The 19,265-nt window shown below is 37.6% G+C and overlaps 1 protein-coding gene across 1 annotated transcript in view; it reads right to left on the bottom strand.

The window, feature by feature from the left end:
- ME2 (malic enzyme 2) overlaps positions 1-19,265 on the bottom strand; it is a 49,183-nt gene that overhangs the window by 3,288 nt on the left and 26,630 nt on the right. The window contains exons 6-15 of the mRNA XM_081096959.1: positions 18,249-18,410; positions 17,837-17,940; positions 15,117-15,226; positions 14,920-15,017; positions 14,515-14,628; positions 9,883-9,997; positions 8,518-8,660; positions 4,129-4,231; positions 1,521-1,591; positions 767-865 (exon numbers count right to left, since the gene is read on the bottom strand). Coding sequence (XP_080953085.1) covers positions 767-865; positions 1,521-1,591; positions 4,129-4,231; positions 8,518-8,660; positions 9,883-9,997; positions 14,515-14,628; positions 14,920-15,017; positions 15,117-15,226; positions 17,837-17,940; positions 18,249-18,410 — 1,119 coding nt within the window. The remainder of the gene's footprint in view (positions 1-766; positions 866-1,520; positions 1,592-4,128; positions 4,232-8,517; positions 8,661-9,882; positions 9,998-14,514; positions 14,629-14,919; positions 15,018-15,116; positions 15,227-17,836; positions 17,941-18,248; positions 18,411-19,265) is intronic.

Genomic DNA, 19,265 nt, shown 5'->3' with positions numbered 1-19,265 from the left:
ATATATTTTTAAAAAAGACAGAAAGGCATATAACATACAAACAAGCACAGGCCATGAATAGGCAGTTCACAAAAAAGTATGATTGCTCAATAAACACAAAATATTCTTCAATCTAATAATAAAATAAGTGCTTTAAATAAAAATAAGATAATTTTCATCTATTAAATATATAAGATTTAAAAATAATAATTCAAAGTATGGGCAAAGGAGTGGGAAAACAAATACACTCATATCTAATAGGTACTATGTAAATCAGTACTTTTTTCTGAAGAAATATTTGGCAATATAAATCAGTAGCCTTAGTGTGTTAACACTGTTCGTCCTTATGATTAGAAATTTATCTTAAAGAAAAACAATCACAAATGCACATAAAGACTTATCTGAGGATTTCACTACAATATTATTTCTACCAAAATGAAAAACACTTAAATGTCCAAAGAGAAATGGTTAAACTAATTATGACATAACAAAAAGAGAATTATTATTGATTAACAAGGGAAAAGACTTATAATACATTAAGTGGGAAAAAGTGCAGTGACAACCCAATTATAAAAATAGGTACTGGTGACTGGGCATGTGTGTGCTTAAAAAGACTAGAAGGCAACAAACTCAAAATAACAATGTGGGTTATATTCTGGTAGAATATGGGTGAACTAAAATTTCTTCTTTGCACTAAATGTTTTAAACTTTTCTTTAATAAACTTGTGTTACTTACATAAGAAAATTCTATTAAAATTTATGTGAAGAGGTATAAACTATTACTTACTTTAATAGCAATGTTAATGGAAACTTCCTGAATATTGGAAAAAGGGGGATAAAGTCTCCCTTGAGCTAGCTCTTTATCCGTCAATTGACTTGTCAGTGCCTAAAGAGAAAAAGAGAACTTTATGTTTGTTTGTTTAAATAACACAGAATAATAAAGACCTCCTGAAACACAGAAAGGGTTGAGGAGCAGAAATACAGATAATATAATTCTCCTATTTCTAGCAGGAATACACTTAAACTACTGCAGAAATTAAACCTGTTCACTACTAAACAATAAAGAAATAACCAGATTTAAAGACTTATTAATATATTCTACTTAACATACAGAGTTTGGTATAATTACAACAGCTACTATGAAAATAGACATTAATATTTGTATTACTGTGAGTTCTTCAAAACTCATACTGCCAAGTTTGGAGTTGCAATTATTCCAAATAAATCTGTAATTGTCATTAAAAACTCACAAGGAGTTATATTTTATCTATGCTGTCAGAATATGTTACTTTCAGATACATATAATACAGGTATAGATGTGTTATAAATACAAAAGGATTCATAGCTTACCATCACACATTTGAAAAATCATGCTAAAAAATAATTTTATGCAAAAGTAGATGGGCAAATCAAAAGAGCAACGGGTGAGTAACTTCCTTTACATTCATAAGGCAGATTTAACCCCTTCTCTTTTCCTTTCTGCTTTTAATCTTTATAATTCATCCTTTATAAAATAACTATACAATATTAAAAATAATTACCTTTGCAGCTTCTAGGAAAACATGGTCACTAATATGCCGGGTGTGACAGAGAATAACAGCTAAAGCCACTCCTAGAATACAGTTTAAACAGTTTATTTAGTAAGGTCACTTTTCAAATTGTGAAAGGAGCCAAATAAATTCCCAGATTTAAAGCAAGTGAATGGCAAGCCATCCCCACTCCGAATACCCTCTCCAAAAAAACCCCAAGCAGCCAAGAAAATAAACACAAAAATCTGAGAGTTAAAATCCAATGACCTTTATTAACCACTATAATTCTTATTTACTAGAAAAAATACTTTAGAAAATATCAAAAAGCTTTCCCCAATATTGTTTTTACAGTTATCAAAATTACAAATGCATACAATTTACCGACACTTGTTACAGAAAACACTATCCCACACACCTCCAACCCTCCGCTTCTTGCTCTACAGAGACAACTACTTGCAATTCTTTTAGCTGATTGTTTCAACATTCATTTCTTACTCTTACACAGTTTGCTCAGAGTTCTGACTGACTTCTGAGTTTTAAATATCACTGCTTCCTTCCTGTGGGAAATAAGTAGTTAGCTTTCTGTCACATTTCCAGCCATTTTTCTTCTTCCCATCATTCTGAGTGAGTGAACATTCAGTGTTTATTATGACTTCATAAATGCTATTCACAGCTGACTATCCACTAACACTGTGTCATGATTTTTCCTCCTCTGTATAACTTTGTTTTCCATGAAGTTACTATCCTATTTTTTTCTTGACTTTAGTGGTTTTTTGGAATTTGAAGTAACTTCATGACAAAACATCCGTTCACTTGTCTAATTTTCTTCTAATATTTCAGCTACCTCATGTAGTCTCTCATTTCATCCTCTAGAATAAATGTGATCTGGCTGCAATCCACTTCAGATATGGAGTTGTCATGCTGGAAAATCCCTCAATCATCGGGATTCCCTTTGCTTCTAAATTGAGTTTATTTCCTAAATCCCACTTCTTCCTAGTTTTTTGTTACTACCTCTTCCTGTTAGCATATATTCTCCTGTAGTTTTCTGAAAAACAGTACGTGGGAGGTATATTTTTTGAAATCTTACATTCCTCAACCATCTTTTTCTTTTTCTTCTTTTCCTACTTTCCATTTTGATAGTTTGAGTTTAGAATTCTAGTTTAGAAATAAGCTTCCCGCATTATTGGTGATGATCCAGTGCCAATGTGATCCCAGGTACTTTCTCAGTGATTATCTTTTTACCTCCTCTCTGGAGGTATGCAGGCTATGTGTGTGTGTGGCTAATGCTCTGAAATTTCATGATCTGCCCTGAGGTGCATCATTTTCACTGAGGTGTTTGGCACACAGTGGGCAGGCCTTTCCTACCTGGAAACTTGAGTCTTTCCATTTGGGGAAATGTTAATAAAGCTTTTGATAATGCCCTTCCGCCCGTGTTCCTGTGCTCTCTTGCTGAAATTTCTATTTCCTGCTATTGTACCTCGTGGACTATTCCTCTAATCCTCTCCTCTATTTCTATCTCTGTTCTTTGCTCTATTTCTAGGTGACTTCCTCAACTTTTTCATCTAATCCTTCTGCTACTAAAATTTTCATTTTCAAAACTTTATTTTTGTTTTATAATTTTAAAAAATGTCTTGTTTCAGACATGCAATCATTTGTCTCCATGATGATATTGATAGTTTTTAATTTTCCTTCTTCCCACATAGGACTAGTAATCTTTTAAAATATATACATTTTTTATTGATTTCATAAAGAGAGGAAGGGAGAGAGAGAGAGAGAGAAACATCAATGATGAGAATCACTGACTGGTTGCCTCCTGCATGCCCTGACTGGGAATGGAGCCCACAACCCAGGCATGTGCCCTGACCGGGAATTGAACCATGACCTCCGGGTTCATAGGTCGATGCTCAATCACTGAGCCATGCCAGCTGGGCAGTAATCTTTGACCGTTTCTCATATGCAAGGGTTCGGAACTAAAAAATGATTGGTAGCTATGAACACAAGGATGGGGCTTGCCTACTCTGTCACTATTGAGTGGCTTTTAATCTCCCACTTTCTGGCACCTCTGTCCTCAACTATATCTGTTGTCTCAAAGTCTAGAAATTTTGTTTTAAACTATTCAAAGACTATCCCAATAGAGTGGGGAGGATGGGAAGATCAGATGGTTAATAGCTTCCTTATTTTAATCCAGCCTCTGGAAAAGATAGAAAATTTTAAAGAAGAGTAACTGGTCCATCTACATTTAATGCAGTTATTTAAATGTCTGGGGCAAAAATGACTGTCTTCTTACATGGGTGGGACAAAAGTAGGTTTACAGTTGCTTATATGGAAAATAATAACATAATTAAATAATAATACAAGAATAAACTATGCTTTGCATACTCACAACTATAATTGTTGAATTATTTATCTGTTGAATTACAACTGTAAACCTACATTTGCCCACCCCTGTATGAATAAATACATTTTCAGAGGAAATAGAGCAAGTTGGATCTGCTGAATTTCTTGAGTTTCCCTGTGCATTCATACCAAACTCCTGTAAATTCCATCGTTCATTTTAATCTTAAACTCTAAAGAATTTCATTAATGATTACTCTGAAACACACATAATGGTGACAATTACCTGGGAAAATATATGCATTGTTGCCTTGGCCTGGCGTGAACACTCGCCCATCACTTAGTTTCACCGGCTCGAATGGACTGCCACTGGCAAACAAACACCTTCCCTGCGAAGAAATGAAATGGCCTTGATTCTCTTACTTGATGTGCCTTAGAAAATCAAGGTAACCTCAAACAAGATTAAATCCTATAGTAAAGCAGACCAACATACTATTTGCAAACAGGAATAATTTACTATATAACATAATCCTGTCACTTAATTTTTATTGAAATAAAGTTTGTTTTATGCATACGTCCTAAAGTTGAAAAATGTCCATTAATCATTTTTCAAAACCTTACACCTTCCATTTCCTTTGAAAAATTTTAAAGATGTAGATGGCCAATAAATACCATCCTAAAATATTAAAGATTGATGGAAACATCTGTGAATGAAGGGGAAAACATCAAAAATTAAACTGCTACCATTTACTGTACATCTGTCCAGTACCAGGGGCTCTCTGTGTTAACTCAGTGCACTTAGCCTGCATGAACACCTTAGAGGTTATCACTATCTTGTTTCACTGATAAAACAAAACGAGAAAACCAAGGCTTTGATACTCCCAAGTACTCTGTAAGACAAGCTTGTCAAACCTGCGGCCTGTCGCCCGCATGTGGCCCATAACGAGTATTTTTGCGGCCCAGCCAATATAATGATATGTAAGAAATGTTGATAAAAATGTTGTAACTGAAGTTTTACAACATCCTGTTATACATAATTATTAATAACGAACTACAACGTTTGCTAATGACTGACGACTATAATCATGTTGCATTCATTTCCCTTACGTGCCTTATGCACACGCGCACCATCCTCTCCACTAAAACTAGCAGCAAATATTTTAGCAGCCGATCACTACATCATTAGTCTTGGACTGACTTGTTTGGTGTGTGCAACAGGAAATATATCACTTTCAGAACAAGAAAAATAGGTTTATTTGAGTTACGCTTATTAATTTGTGTAATTATTCAGTGTCTGGTAAGTTAATGTTCAAGAAAAAATATTAAATTTTATTAAAATGTTCTATTATTTTATGTTAACGATTACTCATTTATTTCAGCCCTTTGTATTCAGCATGTCTCTATAGAAATAAGCTGATGTTTCCAAGAAAATTGAAGCTTTTGTTTTTTTGCGGTCCACATAAACTTAAACCTTGTTTATTTGGCCCGTGTTAGCTTTTGAGTTTGACAAGCTTGCTGTAAAAGGTCAACTGGAATCCAGGTATTTAAAACTCTGAAGCCCACGGTCTCTTTCTGTTATGCCATAATGCCCCCTAGTGAGGCAGTTCAGAAAAGAGGCATCGATACAACCACACTATCAATCCCAGAAAAAAATGGCATCTTGCCTTTAAAAAAAAAAAGTCTCCAAATTTGTCGTAGTCATCCAGTCTAGTACTATGCTCTATAATAGCACATAACAAATGTTACTGGTACATTCTGTATTTCTAAGAGAAGTAAATGCCTGTGAAATTGAAAAGTATCTGAACATTAATTTATAAAATGAAGTCCTTTATATATAAAATCCCTTAACAAATACCACCACCCCCACCTTTCCCTGGAAAAAAAATAAGACAAAGAGCAAGAAGCAAGCAATGTTCTCTAGCAGGATATCCTATCCCACAATAACCAAGGCATAACATATATATGTCCTGTTTTAAACAGCTCCTTGGATTGAGTTAAAAAGTGATTTACAGAAAACTGAACTATGTCCACATGGTAGGATGGACAAACTGCCACGAGTACTTGAACATTCAAAAGAACTATGTCTAATAACCTAAAATCCAAATTGTAACAAGAGTGTAATATCCAAGTGTTATTCTTTGAAGTATAGCAGATCCTTGGCATTAGTGGTTTAAACACTCAAGAATTTGACCTGAAGGTCCATGAAGTACAGTAATGAATACTTTTACAAGATATACTTTCAATTTCAAAAATGATACAAGGTTTATGGTAAGTGTTGAAGCAAGTCAGCGACAGGCTTAGTGGTAGGCTTGGGTGACTAGCTTGGACCTACAACTACATACAACATTTTCTACAGATAGCTATTATCATTCTCAACCTATTTTAGGCATAACTACGCATAACAAAAGTTGTGTTTGTTTGAACATTAACATTAGTTCCTGGCTAATGCCATACATGTTACCATAATAATAATCTATACTAATAATAGAGGAATATGCAAATTGTCTGGGACACTGTCACAGTAACAGTAATGACCAATAGCAGGCTGCATGGGGCGACCAGGTCGGCAGGTGGGGGACAGTTGGGGGTGACCAGGCAGGCAGGGGGGCAGTTGGGGGTAACCAGGCCAGCAGGGGGGCAGTTAGGGACAATCAGGCTGGCAAGAGAGGCGGTTAGGGCTGATCAGGCTGGCAGGGGGGGCAGTTAGGGGCGATAAGGCAGGCAGGTAGGTGAGCAGTTAGGAGCCAGCAGTCACAGGGATCGGGCCTAAACCAGCAGTCGGACATTCCCTGAGGAGGTCCGGGATTGGAGAGGGTGCAGCCTGGGCTGAGGGGACCCTCCTCTCGTGTACTAATTTGGTGCACCGGGCCTCTAGTCTATATATATATATATAAAAAAACCTGTGGCCGTAATGCCCAAAGATCGGTCACCAGGAGGTGCATGGAGCACCTCTCATTCCCGTGGCCCACAGGCTCTGATAGCAGCAAGGCGGGCGGTGGGTGGGCGGGGCCGTGCAGTGAAGAGGGCGTGGGGGATGGGCGCCAGGCAGGTGGGGGCAGGGAGTGCGGCATGGGTCCCCAGGTGGCGAGTGGAGGTGCTCCTGCTGTGGGGGGCGGGGCGGGGGCATCTGTGGTTGGCGGCGGAGGTAGGTGGTGCGTGGGGGAAGGGTGCAAGGTGGGAGAGGAATTGAGGCAGAAGGTAAAGGAAAAGAGCCAAACAGTTCAGAGCAGCCAATGGCTCAGACACTCAACACTGGGAAGAGAGGAATGGGGACTAGCAAGGCACAAATGAGCTCGCGAGGCCGATGGTGGCAGTGGCAGGGTCTGGGGTCCTGCCAGCACGTGCAGCAGAGGGAGTCTGGGGTCCTGCCTGCGGCGGCACGGCAGAGGGAGTCTGGGTCCCACGGTGCGGGGAGGTCTGGGTCCAGTGGCACGGGGGTCTGGGTCTTGCGCGATTTTGCGCGCTGGGCCTCTAGTGTGTATAATAATAAATATTATGGGGGCACCATTAATTTTAATAGCTCCATAAAGTGGATTATACAATGTAGTTCTTTATGGGGAATGTGTTATATTCACATGATACCAGTAAATTTGGAGATTTAGAAAGATCTTGGGAATGTTCTCTAGAATGGTGAGATTCTACAGCAGTTCATCTTCTCCAAACCATCTGTTCTTCCCCCATCATACTCTACCTATTGCTTAAGTGTGGCCAGATCGTAATGGTAACAGTATTGTCACATTCTGAGGCCCAAGCTGGCCTATTCTCTGTTCTACAAGAAACTGCTGCTTTCTCACTAAGCATCGAGGGTGTTAGAGTAACACTAAGACATCTCTCCACTGAAAACAAAGGAACTAAAAATTTAAGAGGTAACTGCAAATACATAAATATGTCATTATTTTATGTAACACTAAGAAATTATATAAAATTAAACTATAATGAAATGCTTTTAAAAAAATCATTTTAAAAAAAGAGATAGAAGTTTCAAAGTTCTAAAAATTGTGAAAAATGTTTTATCTCATCTGGCTGGTGGGTGAGCATCGATCTATGAACCAGGAGGTTATAGTTCAATTCCCGGTCAGGGCAACATGGCCGGGTTGCAGGATGATGGGTACGTGCCGAAGACAGCTGATCAATGATTCTCTCTCATCAATGATGTTTTTATCTCTCTCTCCCTCTCCCTTTCTCTCTGAAATCAATAAAAATATATTTAAAAAAATGTAAAACAGCACAAATGGCATAAAGGTATTAAAAAATAGAATTATGAGGTAATTACTTTCTAGAATTGTTACAAGCAATAATTAATACCAGTATTTGATGATCCACAGACGAATGTTGTAATCTCCAAAGTAACCATGAAAATTATGCAAGAATGTATAACCAACAGGCTAATAGAGGGAAAATAAGACATAATTAGCCGAAACCGGTTTGGCTCAGTGGATAGATTGTCGGCCTGCGGACTGAAAGGTCCCAGGTTCGATACCAGTCAAGGGCATGTACCTGGGTTGCGGGCATATCCCCAGTTGGAGATGTGCAGGAGGCAGCTGATCGATGTTTCTCTCTCATCGGTGTTTCTAACTCTCTATCTCTCTCCCTTCCTCTCTGTAAAAAATCAATAAAATATATTAAAAAAAAAAGAGAGTAAGACATAACTAATTCATTAAATTATTATTAATACCTCTGTAAGTGTATATGCTTCTTCAGCTGTACACTCAGCCATTGCTGTAGGATTACTTAATGCAAAGATTATAGGCCTTTCGTTGATATCAGCCATGGTTTTGATTACACCAGGAGTGAAAAGTCGGCCAGCTCCTGCAACTCCTGAAATAAATAAGGGGAAAAACAGCCAACTTCATTACAGGTAAAATAAAGCAATTCTTTTTTTTAAAAAAATAGTTTCATTGATTTGAGAGAGAGAAAGGGAGAGGGATAGATAGAAACATGAGTGATGAGAGAGAATCACTGATTGGCTGCCTCCTGCATTCCCCACACTGGGGATGAGCCCACAACCCGGGCACATGGCCTGACCGGGAATCGAACAGTGACCTCCTGGTTCATAAGTCGATGCTCAACTGCTAAGCCACACTGGCTGGGCTAAAAGCAATTCTTATAAACAGCATTTCTACAACAGGTTTAACATAACAAAAGTGTAGGTGAACTCTATTACAAAGATGGATTTTGCATGCTGAAATAATGTTATATGAACACAATTTCAAATGTGAAAAGAAAAACAATAAAATGCTAAGTTTTCACTTAAAATATTTATTGTCCACCCCAGACATAGTAAATTGTGGGGGGTAAGGAGAAGAGTATAAGATTATCTACATCACTATGTCTAATTAAAATCGCTACAACATGGATGACCCTTGAGGATATTATGCTAAGTGAAATAAACCAGTCACAAAAAGACATACTGTGTGATTTCACTTATATGAGTTCTAATCAATGAAGCAGCTAAAAAGATGTACTTTTCCTGATCATAGACACTTACTGTTTGTGACTCTTTTGCTATTTGGCATTCAATAGGGCTTGTACATGAAACAGATACAATTAAAAGATAATGATAGATTAAAAATCTTATAGCTACATTGGAAAGAAAATAGCTCCCCTTTTAAAGACTGTTACATTTTCTGCTGTGAACTTCATGCCATGTTGTCATAGTCTCATGTCAGCTATGCAATACCTGACTCAAAAGGTACCGAACACTTTCAGCTTTGTTGCCAGTGAAAATCGTGGACTCTGCATAGGATTTTCCTGGTACAGTGTGTCAATGACCTTGGTCTTTTTAGGTTTTGAGCCCAACAGTCAGACCAACTCTAAAAATAAAGTGTGATAAATCCCACAGCTTCTACACTTAAAAATACAAGCAATATACATTAACTGAACTTTCATTGCACGCTGTAATAAAAAAGCTATTATGAAAAATATCATATATGCTGAAAGCTAGATAAAATCTACCATTTCTTTTTTAGTAATCCTGATGTAAGTTATGATTGGCAAGATACAGTTAAGTAAAAGAATAATCTGCAACAACTTTACTTACCAATTATAGCTGAAGGTTTAAGTATCTTTACTGCATCTTCAAAAGTATCAGGTATGCTCTCTGGGGCTGAGTGAGCAAATGATTCCTGATGACTGTCTATTTTAGCTTCCCGCCCCTGAATTATTACATAAAAATACAGTATTTTGGTAAATGCTTATTGAGGATTAAGTGAAAAGACTTCATTGAGTCACATATTGTTTCTACAATAGGAATGTATTTTCATTTACTTTTCTCTTCAATCCATATCTTCTAATTCTATCTTCATAGTGTCCATAAACCCCAATATAAAATATAAATCAAATCTCCTTACAACCAAAAACTGTAATCCCTCTCAAAAACTCATTTACTCTGTGAAGTCCTCCTAAATTCAATATGGTACAAGTCCTACAATCCCTTTTCTGGGCAAGATGCAGTTTGGAAATCAGAATTTTTCATATTTTAGAAATGTATTATGGCAATATATAAGATATTACAAATGCCTCCCAATGGGTACTGCACAACTGAACAAAATTTATGACCAGTGTGGTTTTGCAGGTTTGATTCCTAGTCAAGGGCACATACATGGGTTGCAGGTTTGATTCCCACCCCTGGTTGGGGCAGTGTGGGAGACAACCAATCCATGTGTCTCTCTCACATCGATGTTTCGCTCTTTGTCTCTCCTTCCCCGGCTCCCTTCCTTCTACTCCCTCTAAAAGTCAATGGAAAAAATACCCTCACTCCTTGGGTGAGGATTAAAAAAGAAAAGTCACACCAAGCACAAAAGGTGAAGACTACAAATTACCTCCTCTCTGGTTTTGTTACCAGAGAAGTTCAGGTCAGCCAGATGCGTTACTAACTGGATGCAGAACTTTTAGAATTACAGACTTGTACCTGGACTCCCAAGACTTCAGAAACAAGAGGAACAGAGACTTCTGGCTCAAGTTGGCTGACTGAAGAAACGTGCTTTCCTCCCCAAGTCCCCAGTCCAAACGCTTAGTAGTGTCAAATTCTTAGTAGTGTCACAAAGCAAGGAGAGGTACCAGTGACAGGAAAACAATGAAACGCTTCTCAATGATTTAAAACAGGCAAAACATGGATGAAAACTTAACCAGGCAGAGAAATCCATACCTTGACTTTGGCAAAAGAGAAGACATCCCCTGCAAATGTTTCCATCAGAGCTCCAGAATAACCCAGATAAAAACCAGCAGGGCTGGGAAAATCTGCACAGCATTGCTGGCTGGGAAGTGAACTAAAGGACTGAGATACAGCCTCACCAGGTGGAGGCTCTCAGAATAATGGCTTCGTATGCTATGTTTGTCTCCAAGAGAAACACAGCTCTCCACTACGATGGTTCAACAGGGCAGTCTCCAAAAGGAGGGCAGCGTTAGGGACACCAGGAGAGACTGGAAGCCTAAATTCATTAGGTCAAGCTACTTAGACTAAAAGGAAAATACACTCAGAAGCTGCAGATGAACAGGGAGGGGCTTCTCACTGTGCTAACCAATACTATATGCATTCTAGAACTGACTTATCCTATATAATAAAAGCCTAATATGCTAAGTATCCAGTCGACCACTTGGCCATTCAACCAATCAAAACGTAATATGCTAATGATATGCTAAGGCCACTCAACCACTCAGTATGATGTGCACTGACCACCAGGGGGCAGATGCTCCAACCAGTAGGCTAGCTTGTTGCTGGGATCCAGCCAATCGGGACTGAGCAAGATGGGCCAGACATGCCCTGGAGCCCTCCTGCGGTCCCTACCCGGCTGGTCAACCTCCCGTGTGCCTCCCCCACCCCGATCATGCACCAGTGGGGTCTCTCAGCCTGACCTGAGCCCTCTCACAATCCGGGACCCCTCAGGTGATGTCAGAGAGCTGGTTTCAGCCCGATCCCGCAGGCCAGGCTGAGGGACCCCACTGGTGCACAAATTTGTGCACTGGGCCTCTAGTCTGTATATAAAGGCTAACATGCCAAGTGTCTGTCCGGGTAATGATGTCACGGAACAACGCTCAGCTTCCTCTCCCTAGCGACTAGCCTCTTTGCAGTTTCTTTAGCCCAGGAACATGACTTGCTTTATAGCCAGATGCAAACATTTCACACTTTAACCAAATGTCTATGAGGAGTTTTCCCATGCCTCATCTCATTTGATCCTCACAGAAGTCCTGGAGTAGGTAGAGAGAAGACTTGGTGGAATCCTATTTTCATTAGCCAGGAAATGAAGATTTAGAAAGTTTACAAACCTGACCTGACTGAAAAGAAGAAATGGTGGACCTTGAAAATGACTTCAGGTTTTCTCACTGCGCAGAATATAGTTAAACACTGCTGCAGTTAAATATTTTACCCTTTGTTCTCCCTGCATGATCTACAATAACAATCTGCTTCGTGTTGATATTTACTGCTGTGTTGCTGACAATTCCCTGAAAGAGAAGTTGGGGTGCTTCACTGGGCTGGAAAAAGTTTAGCTACATCAGAAAGCAGGTTTAATTAAGCAAGTTTATTCTATATCTATAGAAGGCTAAAAGTTGACTTGTGCATGCACGATTCATATAAAGTTCCCGCTGGTGCCAATCGCACTCCTTGGTTTCGATCTGTCATTGTCAATCGTGAATTTGGTTGACACTTCTATTATAGAGAAAGGACGAATAGCAATACTAAAATATTTCTTCTAATTAATTTCCTTTCAACAAGGGCCACTAGTTACAAATATGATGAAGAATCACATTTGTGAAAACCAGTATCACAAAAAGAAACACCCATCTACTATGTCCCAGTAAAACTACATATCCTCCCAATAGCTTTCCAAAAGTATGTCTTATAATCCTTGCATCTTATATACAAGTTAACATAGAAGTTATAGTTTACTTGAGAGGGAACTTAGTTGAATGGTTAAGGTCACAGGGTTCATAGGCTACCTGGGTATGAATCCTAACTCCATCACCTATAAGCTGATGTCCTTGAAAAAGTCACCTGACCTTTCTAACCCTCAGTTTCCTCGTTTGTAAAATTCCATAGATTTGTGGGGTTTTTTTTTGTTAATTCTCACTGGAGGATATTTTTTCCATTGATTTCTAGAGAGACAGGGAGGGGGAGAGACAGAGATAAACATCGGTGTGAGAGAGACACACCGATTGGTTGCCACCCACACACACCCTGAAGAAGGCCAGGGATCAAGCTTGCAACCGAGGTACATGCCCTTGACTGGGGAAAAACCCAGGGATCCTTCAGTCCGTGGGCCAACGCTCTATCCACTGAGCCAAACTGGCTAGGGCAGTGTTGTTGTTGTTGTTTGTTTGTTTGTTTTTAAATATATAGTTTTATTCATTTCAGAGAGGAAAATATATAGTTTTATTCATTTCAGAAACATCAATGATGAGAGAGAACCATCAATCAGCGGCCTCACTCACAGTCCCCACTGGGGATTGAGCCGCGACCGGGCATGTGCCGACTGGGAATCGAACCGTGACCTCCTGGTTCATAGGTCGATGCTCAACCACTGAGCCACATAGGCTGGGCTTCATACAGTTTTTGAGATTAAATAAAATAATAAATGTAAAGTTTTAGCACAATGTCTGGTATATTTTTAAACAACTATTATTTTATTATGTATAATTAAACTACTCAAGACTTTTTACTCACACACTTTTTCATTTTATCTTTTGATAAAATGTACTAATAGAATATTGGTACTAGTTAAGAAGAAAAGATTACAGAATTGGAGCGAAGTACATTGAGATAAGCTTGCTCCAAAGATGTAAATGACAAGTAACTGCTATATCATTATACAAGGCAAAAGTACAACACTGTGTAGGGATAGGTTCAATTATGATATAGTTTACCTACATTTCAATGTGTTATCGATATAAGCTATAAGGCATTTCTTAAACTAATAAAATGACAATCAACGCTAGGAAGACAGGCATGTCAAAGGACACTAAGTCAATCTCAGATAGAAGCTCTTTATTATCCATGAATTGGCCTTAAGAATATATATGCCTTGCCCTGGCTGAGCAGCCAGTTGGTTAGAGCGTCACCCTGACATGCCAAGATTATGTGCGGGTTGGATCCCCAGTCAGGGCACATATAAGAAACAACCAAGGAATGCATTAATAAGTGGAACAACAAACTGATGCCCCCCCCCCAAAAAAAAACACCAATTAAAGATTACTTGTTTTTTAAGTAGAAAAAAAAAAAGCGCCTTTTTCTGGGGAGAGGATCCATAGATTTCTATTAGATTGCTAAGGGGATTATGACCACCAGAGGGTTAACGAATTTTGTTCAAATATCAGATGTTCTGCTAACAATTTAATTAGAATAGTCTGAGTTCCAATTAAAAACCTAGTCTTAGAGGGGTCAAGTACAATATTATTTGCATGATTATTTGGTCTCTTAAGAGTCTGGAAATCGAGGAAGGAGTAAGTCTGATGCCAACACAGACACTATGATCTGAATACAAAGCAAGAGTCTTTATAAAAGACAAAGGTTTTAGACTGGAGGATTTCTGTTGAGAACATACTGTAAGATCCCCAACTAGTACAATTTGGATAGTCGAGTGAGATATAAGTTTTTAAAAATTGATGTTTTAAAAATCAAACTAAAACTATCATTATAACAACATCGTTTTGCTTCTCCAAGTTTTAAATACCTTACCTTATATAATAAACCAAACTTGTCAACCATCCAAATTTTCTTTTGTGCCTCTTCTTCTGGGAGGCCACTTTCTACCATAGCCATAACTATAAGATTTGCAATTCCAAGAGCAGCCTGTCAAACAGAACAAAAATTTAAAAAGTAAACACAAGAATATGATGCAATACTTGAATTATAATGTTTTGTTATGAGGAATATTTGGTTTATTCTTCCTTTACAAATCACACACAAGCTGATTCTTTGTAATATTCTCTAAGCATATTTTAAATTATCTACTTTACAACAGAAATTTTAAATTACAAAGATCTCCTTATCTCTCTCAAAATTATAAGCTCATTATGCCCCATTTTCCAATTCTAAAGATGAGTGTTGGTTTTAAATTCAAAACAGCTTACAGAAACTTACCTCTCCTGCTCCAAGAAATAAGATTTTGTGTTCTGAGAGTGATTTACCAACAACTTTTTGTGCTGCAAGAAGACCTGCAAGAGCTACTGAAGCTGTCCCTACAAGAAAAATAAAGATTTTTAAAAATAAAAAAGTGGTCACATAAAAAGGGTTTAAGAAATAGAAATTAAAATCCTGAAGTTCTCTTTTTGCTTTACCTTGAATATCATCATTGAAGGTACAGTATTTTTCTCGATATTTTCTCAAGAACCTGAATGCATTATGATTTCCAAAGTCTTCAAACTGAATAAGTGTGTTCCGTCCATACCTAAAAATCAGCAAAACCCATAATGGTTGTGTTGAAAAGCCACTACTAAATAGCTTTGCTGTCTAATATTCCTTATGATAGCATTACAAAATATGTTGTTAGTTCATTTAATGCCATGTGGCAATTTTCAGAGTCTATGAAAGACTAGACTCAAAATGTAGAAATCCATCTCTCATTCAGAAAATTTACAGGGTGCTTCAAATGAATGTAGTACCAGGGTGAGCCTATGGAGTATCAATCTGCATAAACTATTTCCAAGTGCCTATAAGGGTGCCCAGCACATAAATGCACCAAATAACTTCTTAAAAAAAGAGAGAGATTTTGTTTCTGAATCTCAAATGTATAATATTAGCTATGTATACTTATTACATTAACAGTTAAACAGCAATACAGGAAGTATATACATAAAAGGTTAAAAAATAATCGAGAAGATTAAATGAAATAACAAATGTAAAGTTTTAGCATAATGTCTGCTATATTTTAAACAACTATTATTTTAAATTATGTATAATGGAAGCACTCAAGATTAGGAGGCTACTATAGCATGAGTTCATGAGCATTCAGAAAAAGACGCCAATCATCTTGGTGAAATGAGGTAATAAGGGAAGGTTTACAAAGGAGGTGAGACTTTATTTCGGCCCTGAAAGAAGAACAGAAAGTCAAAAGGTAGGAAGAAAAGCAAGACATATTTTGGTGACTCTAAATTTTCAACAGTCTGGCTTTATATGAAAAGATAAGGGAGAAATTGGTTAAGGTGAGTTGGGCCAGATAAAGGAGGATCTTGCATGGCAATTAGGGAATGGGGACTTCATTCTGTATCTGGTGCAGAATCAGTGAAGGCTTCAGGGAAGGAAAGAATTCATGTACAACTCCCTTTAGGAACGATGCACCTGCCATTAATATGCCGCACAGATTGGTGTGGGGAGAAAGGAGAAAGCCAGGAGACGCAGCTAGGAGGCTGCTCTAGCACGAGGACCAAAAGATCGGAAGCAGAAGCCATAGGAAGTAAAAAGGAAGATTATGAGACATTAGAATAAACAAACAGAACTTGATGAGGAGGCCAACTGGGAAGTAAGGAGGAAGTTTGTTAAAATACTAAGGTAACCTGGATCACTAAGAAGCTACCATTTGACTGTATAAGATAGAAAAGTAGGGGAGATGGCAATTTCTAGGATAATGAAAAGTTTAGTTTTTTTAGATGTGTCAACTTTGACTGAAAAATTTTTAAATATCTCCTATGTACCAGTAATTTAAAAGTCAGGGCAGGGTTAGGTCATAAATGTAAAGAATTTGGACTTTGTCATGAAAGTAAAGAGTTTAGACTTTACCCTATGTCAATAGAAAAGCAATTAGAGATTTCAAGCAAAAGAATGACATAATGAAGAACATGTTTTAAAAAAATTTAATCTGGTGGTAATGTGGAGAAGAGCTGGAAAGGAGAGAAATTGGAAAATGGTTTAGAAAACCCGGAAGAGAGATGAGAATGTGCAGAAAGACTGTAGCAATGGGAGAGAGGAGATCTATTTCTGAGGCATTTGAGTGGTACCACCAACTGGATTTGAGGACTGGAGAAGGAGAAGAGTCAAGGATAACACCAAGTTTAAAGGTTTGGCAATAGGGTGAAGGTTACTGCCATTAATAGAGGCTGAATACACAGAAGATAAGCAGTTTGGAATGGGAAGGAGTTGTTTTGGACACGAATATGAAAGAGCAACAAAATGTCTGGTGGAGATTTCCAGGTGTTAGAAATACAGGCCTCAGAGGGAGGTGGGACTGCATAGATGGGTTTTCATGGGGGGAGGAGTCACATGCATAAAGGTTATAGCTTACCATGTACTCATTCACATGTAATAAAAATGAGCAAGAACCAATGAAGATAACTAAAGAAAGAAAAAGGTGGGTGAAAGACCAAGTTAGGAAAATATTGGTAGTCAAGAGAAGAGGGAATTTTGAGGATTGCAAAACCTGGTGAGATGCTGCAGACAGATGGAGAGAGAAGAGGACCAAATGGTTAGGAAATTTAAAACATGAAAGCGGCACAAGAGTTTCACCAGAATGGGGAAATGAGCGTGATGCCAAGGGCTGAAAGAACTGGACAGTAAGGTTCTGATAGGAGCAGTGAGTGCAGACTTCCCTCAAGATGTCGGACAACTTTCCCTGACCAATGTTGCTCAGTGGTTAGTGGTTAGAGTACCGGCCTGCACAACAAAGGGTCACGGGTTCGATTCCCAGTCAAGGGGTCATACCTGGATTGTAGGTTCAATCCCAGGCCCCAGTTGGGCCGTGTGTGAGTCTCTCTCACACCGATGTTTCTCTCTCCCCCATCTCTTTTCCCCTCCCTCCCTCTCTTCCACTCTCTAAAAATTAATGGAAAAATATTCTCAAGTGAGGATTAACAACAACAGCAAAATATATTGGGCAACTCAGGGAAAGCAAGGCAGAGTGGGTAGGTTATCACCATGTATCAGCATGTCTGATCAGCAGGAAAGAACCAAAGTTCTCAAAATTTAATCTCCTACCTACCTTTATAAGAGGTGAACAAAACAAAACAAAACTGTGATTTTTTTCTTTAATTAAAGATGCTTTTATATACTCAAACTTAAAAAATACCTGTCAGTAATGGCCTTCATAAACTCATCAATTAGATCATCATAACGTTGTGATCGGTCTCGTTTCTGATATAAGCCCATGTAAAATGGATCTTTTAACAGTGCCTATAAAATAGACCAAATGTAAAAATAAAATGATTTTGTTACATAACCAGTTTAAACATATTTTTAAAACAATAATAACAAAATAAATTATTAATATAGTTTTTTAAACCTTACTGCCCTGCCCTATTTCAAGACACTTTTAATAGGCTAATTTACTATTATTTGCATAGATCTTAAAAGCGGAGTTTGAGACAAAGACTAACATCTAATCACAAAATTTTCCTTCTTATATTATCTTCAAAAGAGGAATGAAATAAAAAATATCTAATATGGAAGGAGGGTCAGAGGGGGAAAATGGTTTTACTCACTGGGTTATCAGTTCCTACATCAATGCACACAGGCAGGCACTTGTCAGGCCGTATCCCTGCACAAGCTGTATACAAGCAAAGTTTTCCTACTGGAATTCCCATTCCATAGACGCCCAGATCGCCAAGACCCAGAATTCTCTCGCCATCAGTCACCACAACAGCCTTAATTACAAAATAATAATAATAATAATTAATTAGAAATGGTAAAAAAAAAGAAAGGGACATTATAGAAAAGCATTTTAAAAAAAATTCTTGATATTTGTACACTCACTTTAAAAAATAAAATTGCTTCTTGACTATCTTCCAAAGTAAACCAACCAAGCATACTTAAAATTCTAGTATTTCTAGAATGTAGACGTCAAAAAGAGCACTAACTAGATTTGACTTCCTATCTTTAGGAACATAATGCTTCTGACTGGAGGATTAACCAAATGCCTCACAAAGACTAAACAGGGAAAGAGAATAAACTTCTGGTAAAGAGATTAACCATAACAGAAAAATTAGAGTTTAGAAATAAGCAACATGATACTCCAACAAAATAATCTAGGCCAAACAAGAAAAACCTTAGCAATGATGAAAGAGAAAAAGATCTATAGTAAAAAATATACCTACCTACAAGATTTTAAGATAATATAGTGAATTTAATGATCTGACCAAATTTTCTTTAGATCATTAGAACTAATGATTACTCATCAAAGGTTATTTTGGTGAAGAAAAGGTACTAAAGGCAAGTAAGATTATTGCATGTAGTAAATACTAAAACCTAACAGAAGATCTAAGTCATTAGATTTTATTATTTTATGAAAGGCAGCCAGATTGACCAATACATTTGCTAAATTTGAAACTTTAAGAGTTTTATATTTGCTTAAGGATCTAAATCTACCTTAGATTTAGAAGAAAAAAGGCATCATGAATCCTCCCCATTACTCACCAAATAAAAGTTTTATGTTATTTTAATAATATGGTATTAGTACTTGGTTAATATTAAATAAAATAGGAAACATTAATACTAATTGA

The sequence above is a fragment of the Myotis nattereri genome (genome assembly GCF_964212035.1).
Source record: "Myotis nattereri genome assembly, chromosome: 8".
In the NCBI taxonomy this organism is placed as follows: domain Eukaryota; kingdom Metazoa; phylum Chordata; class Mammalia; order Chiroptera; family Vespertilionidae; genus Myotis; species Myotis nattereri.
This window is presented reverse-complemented; position numbering and strand designations above follow the sequence as displayed.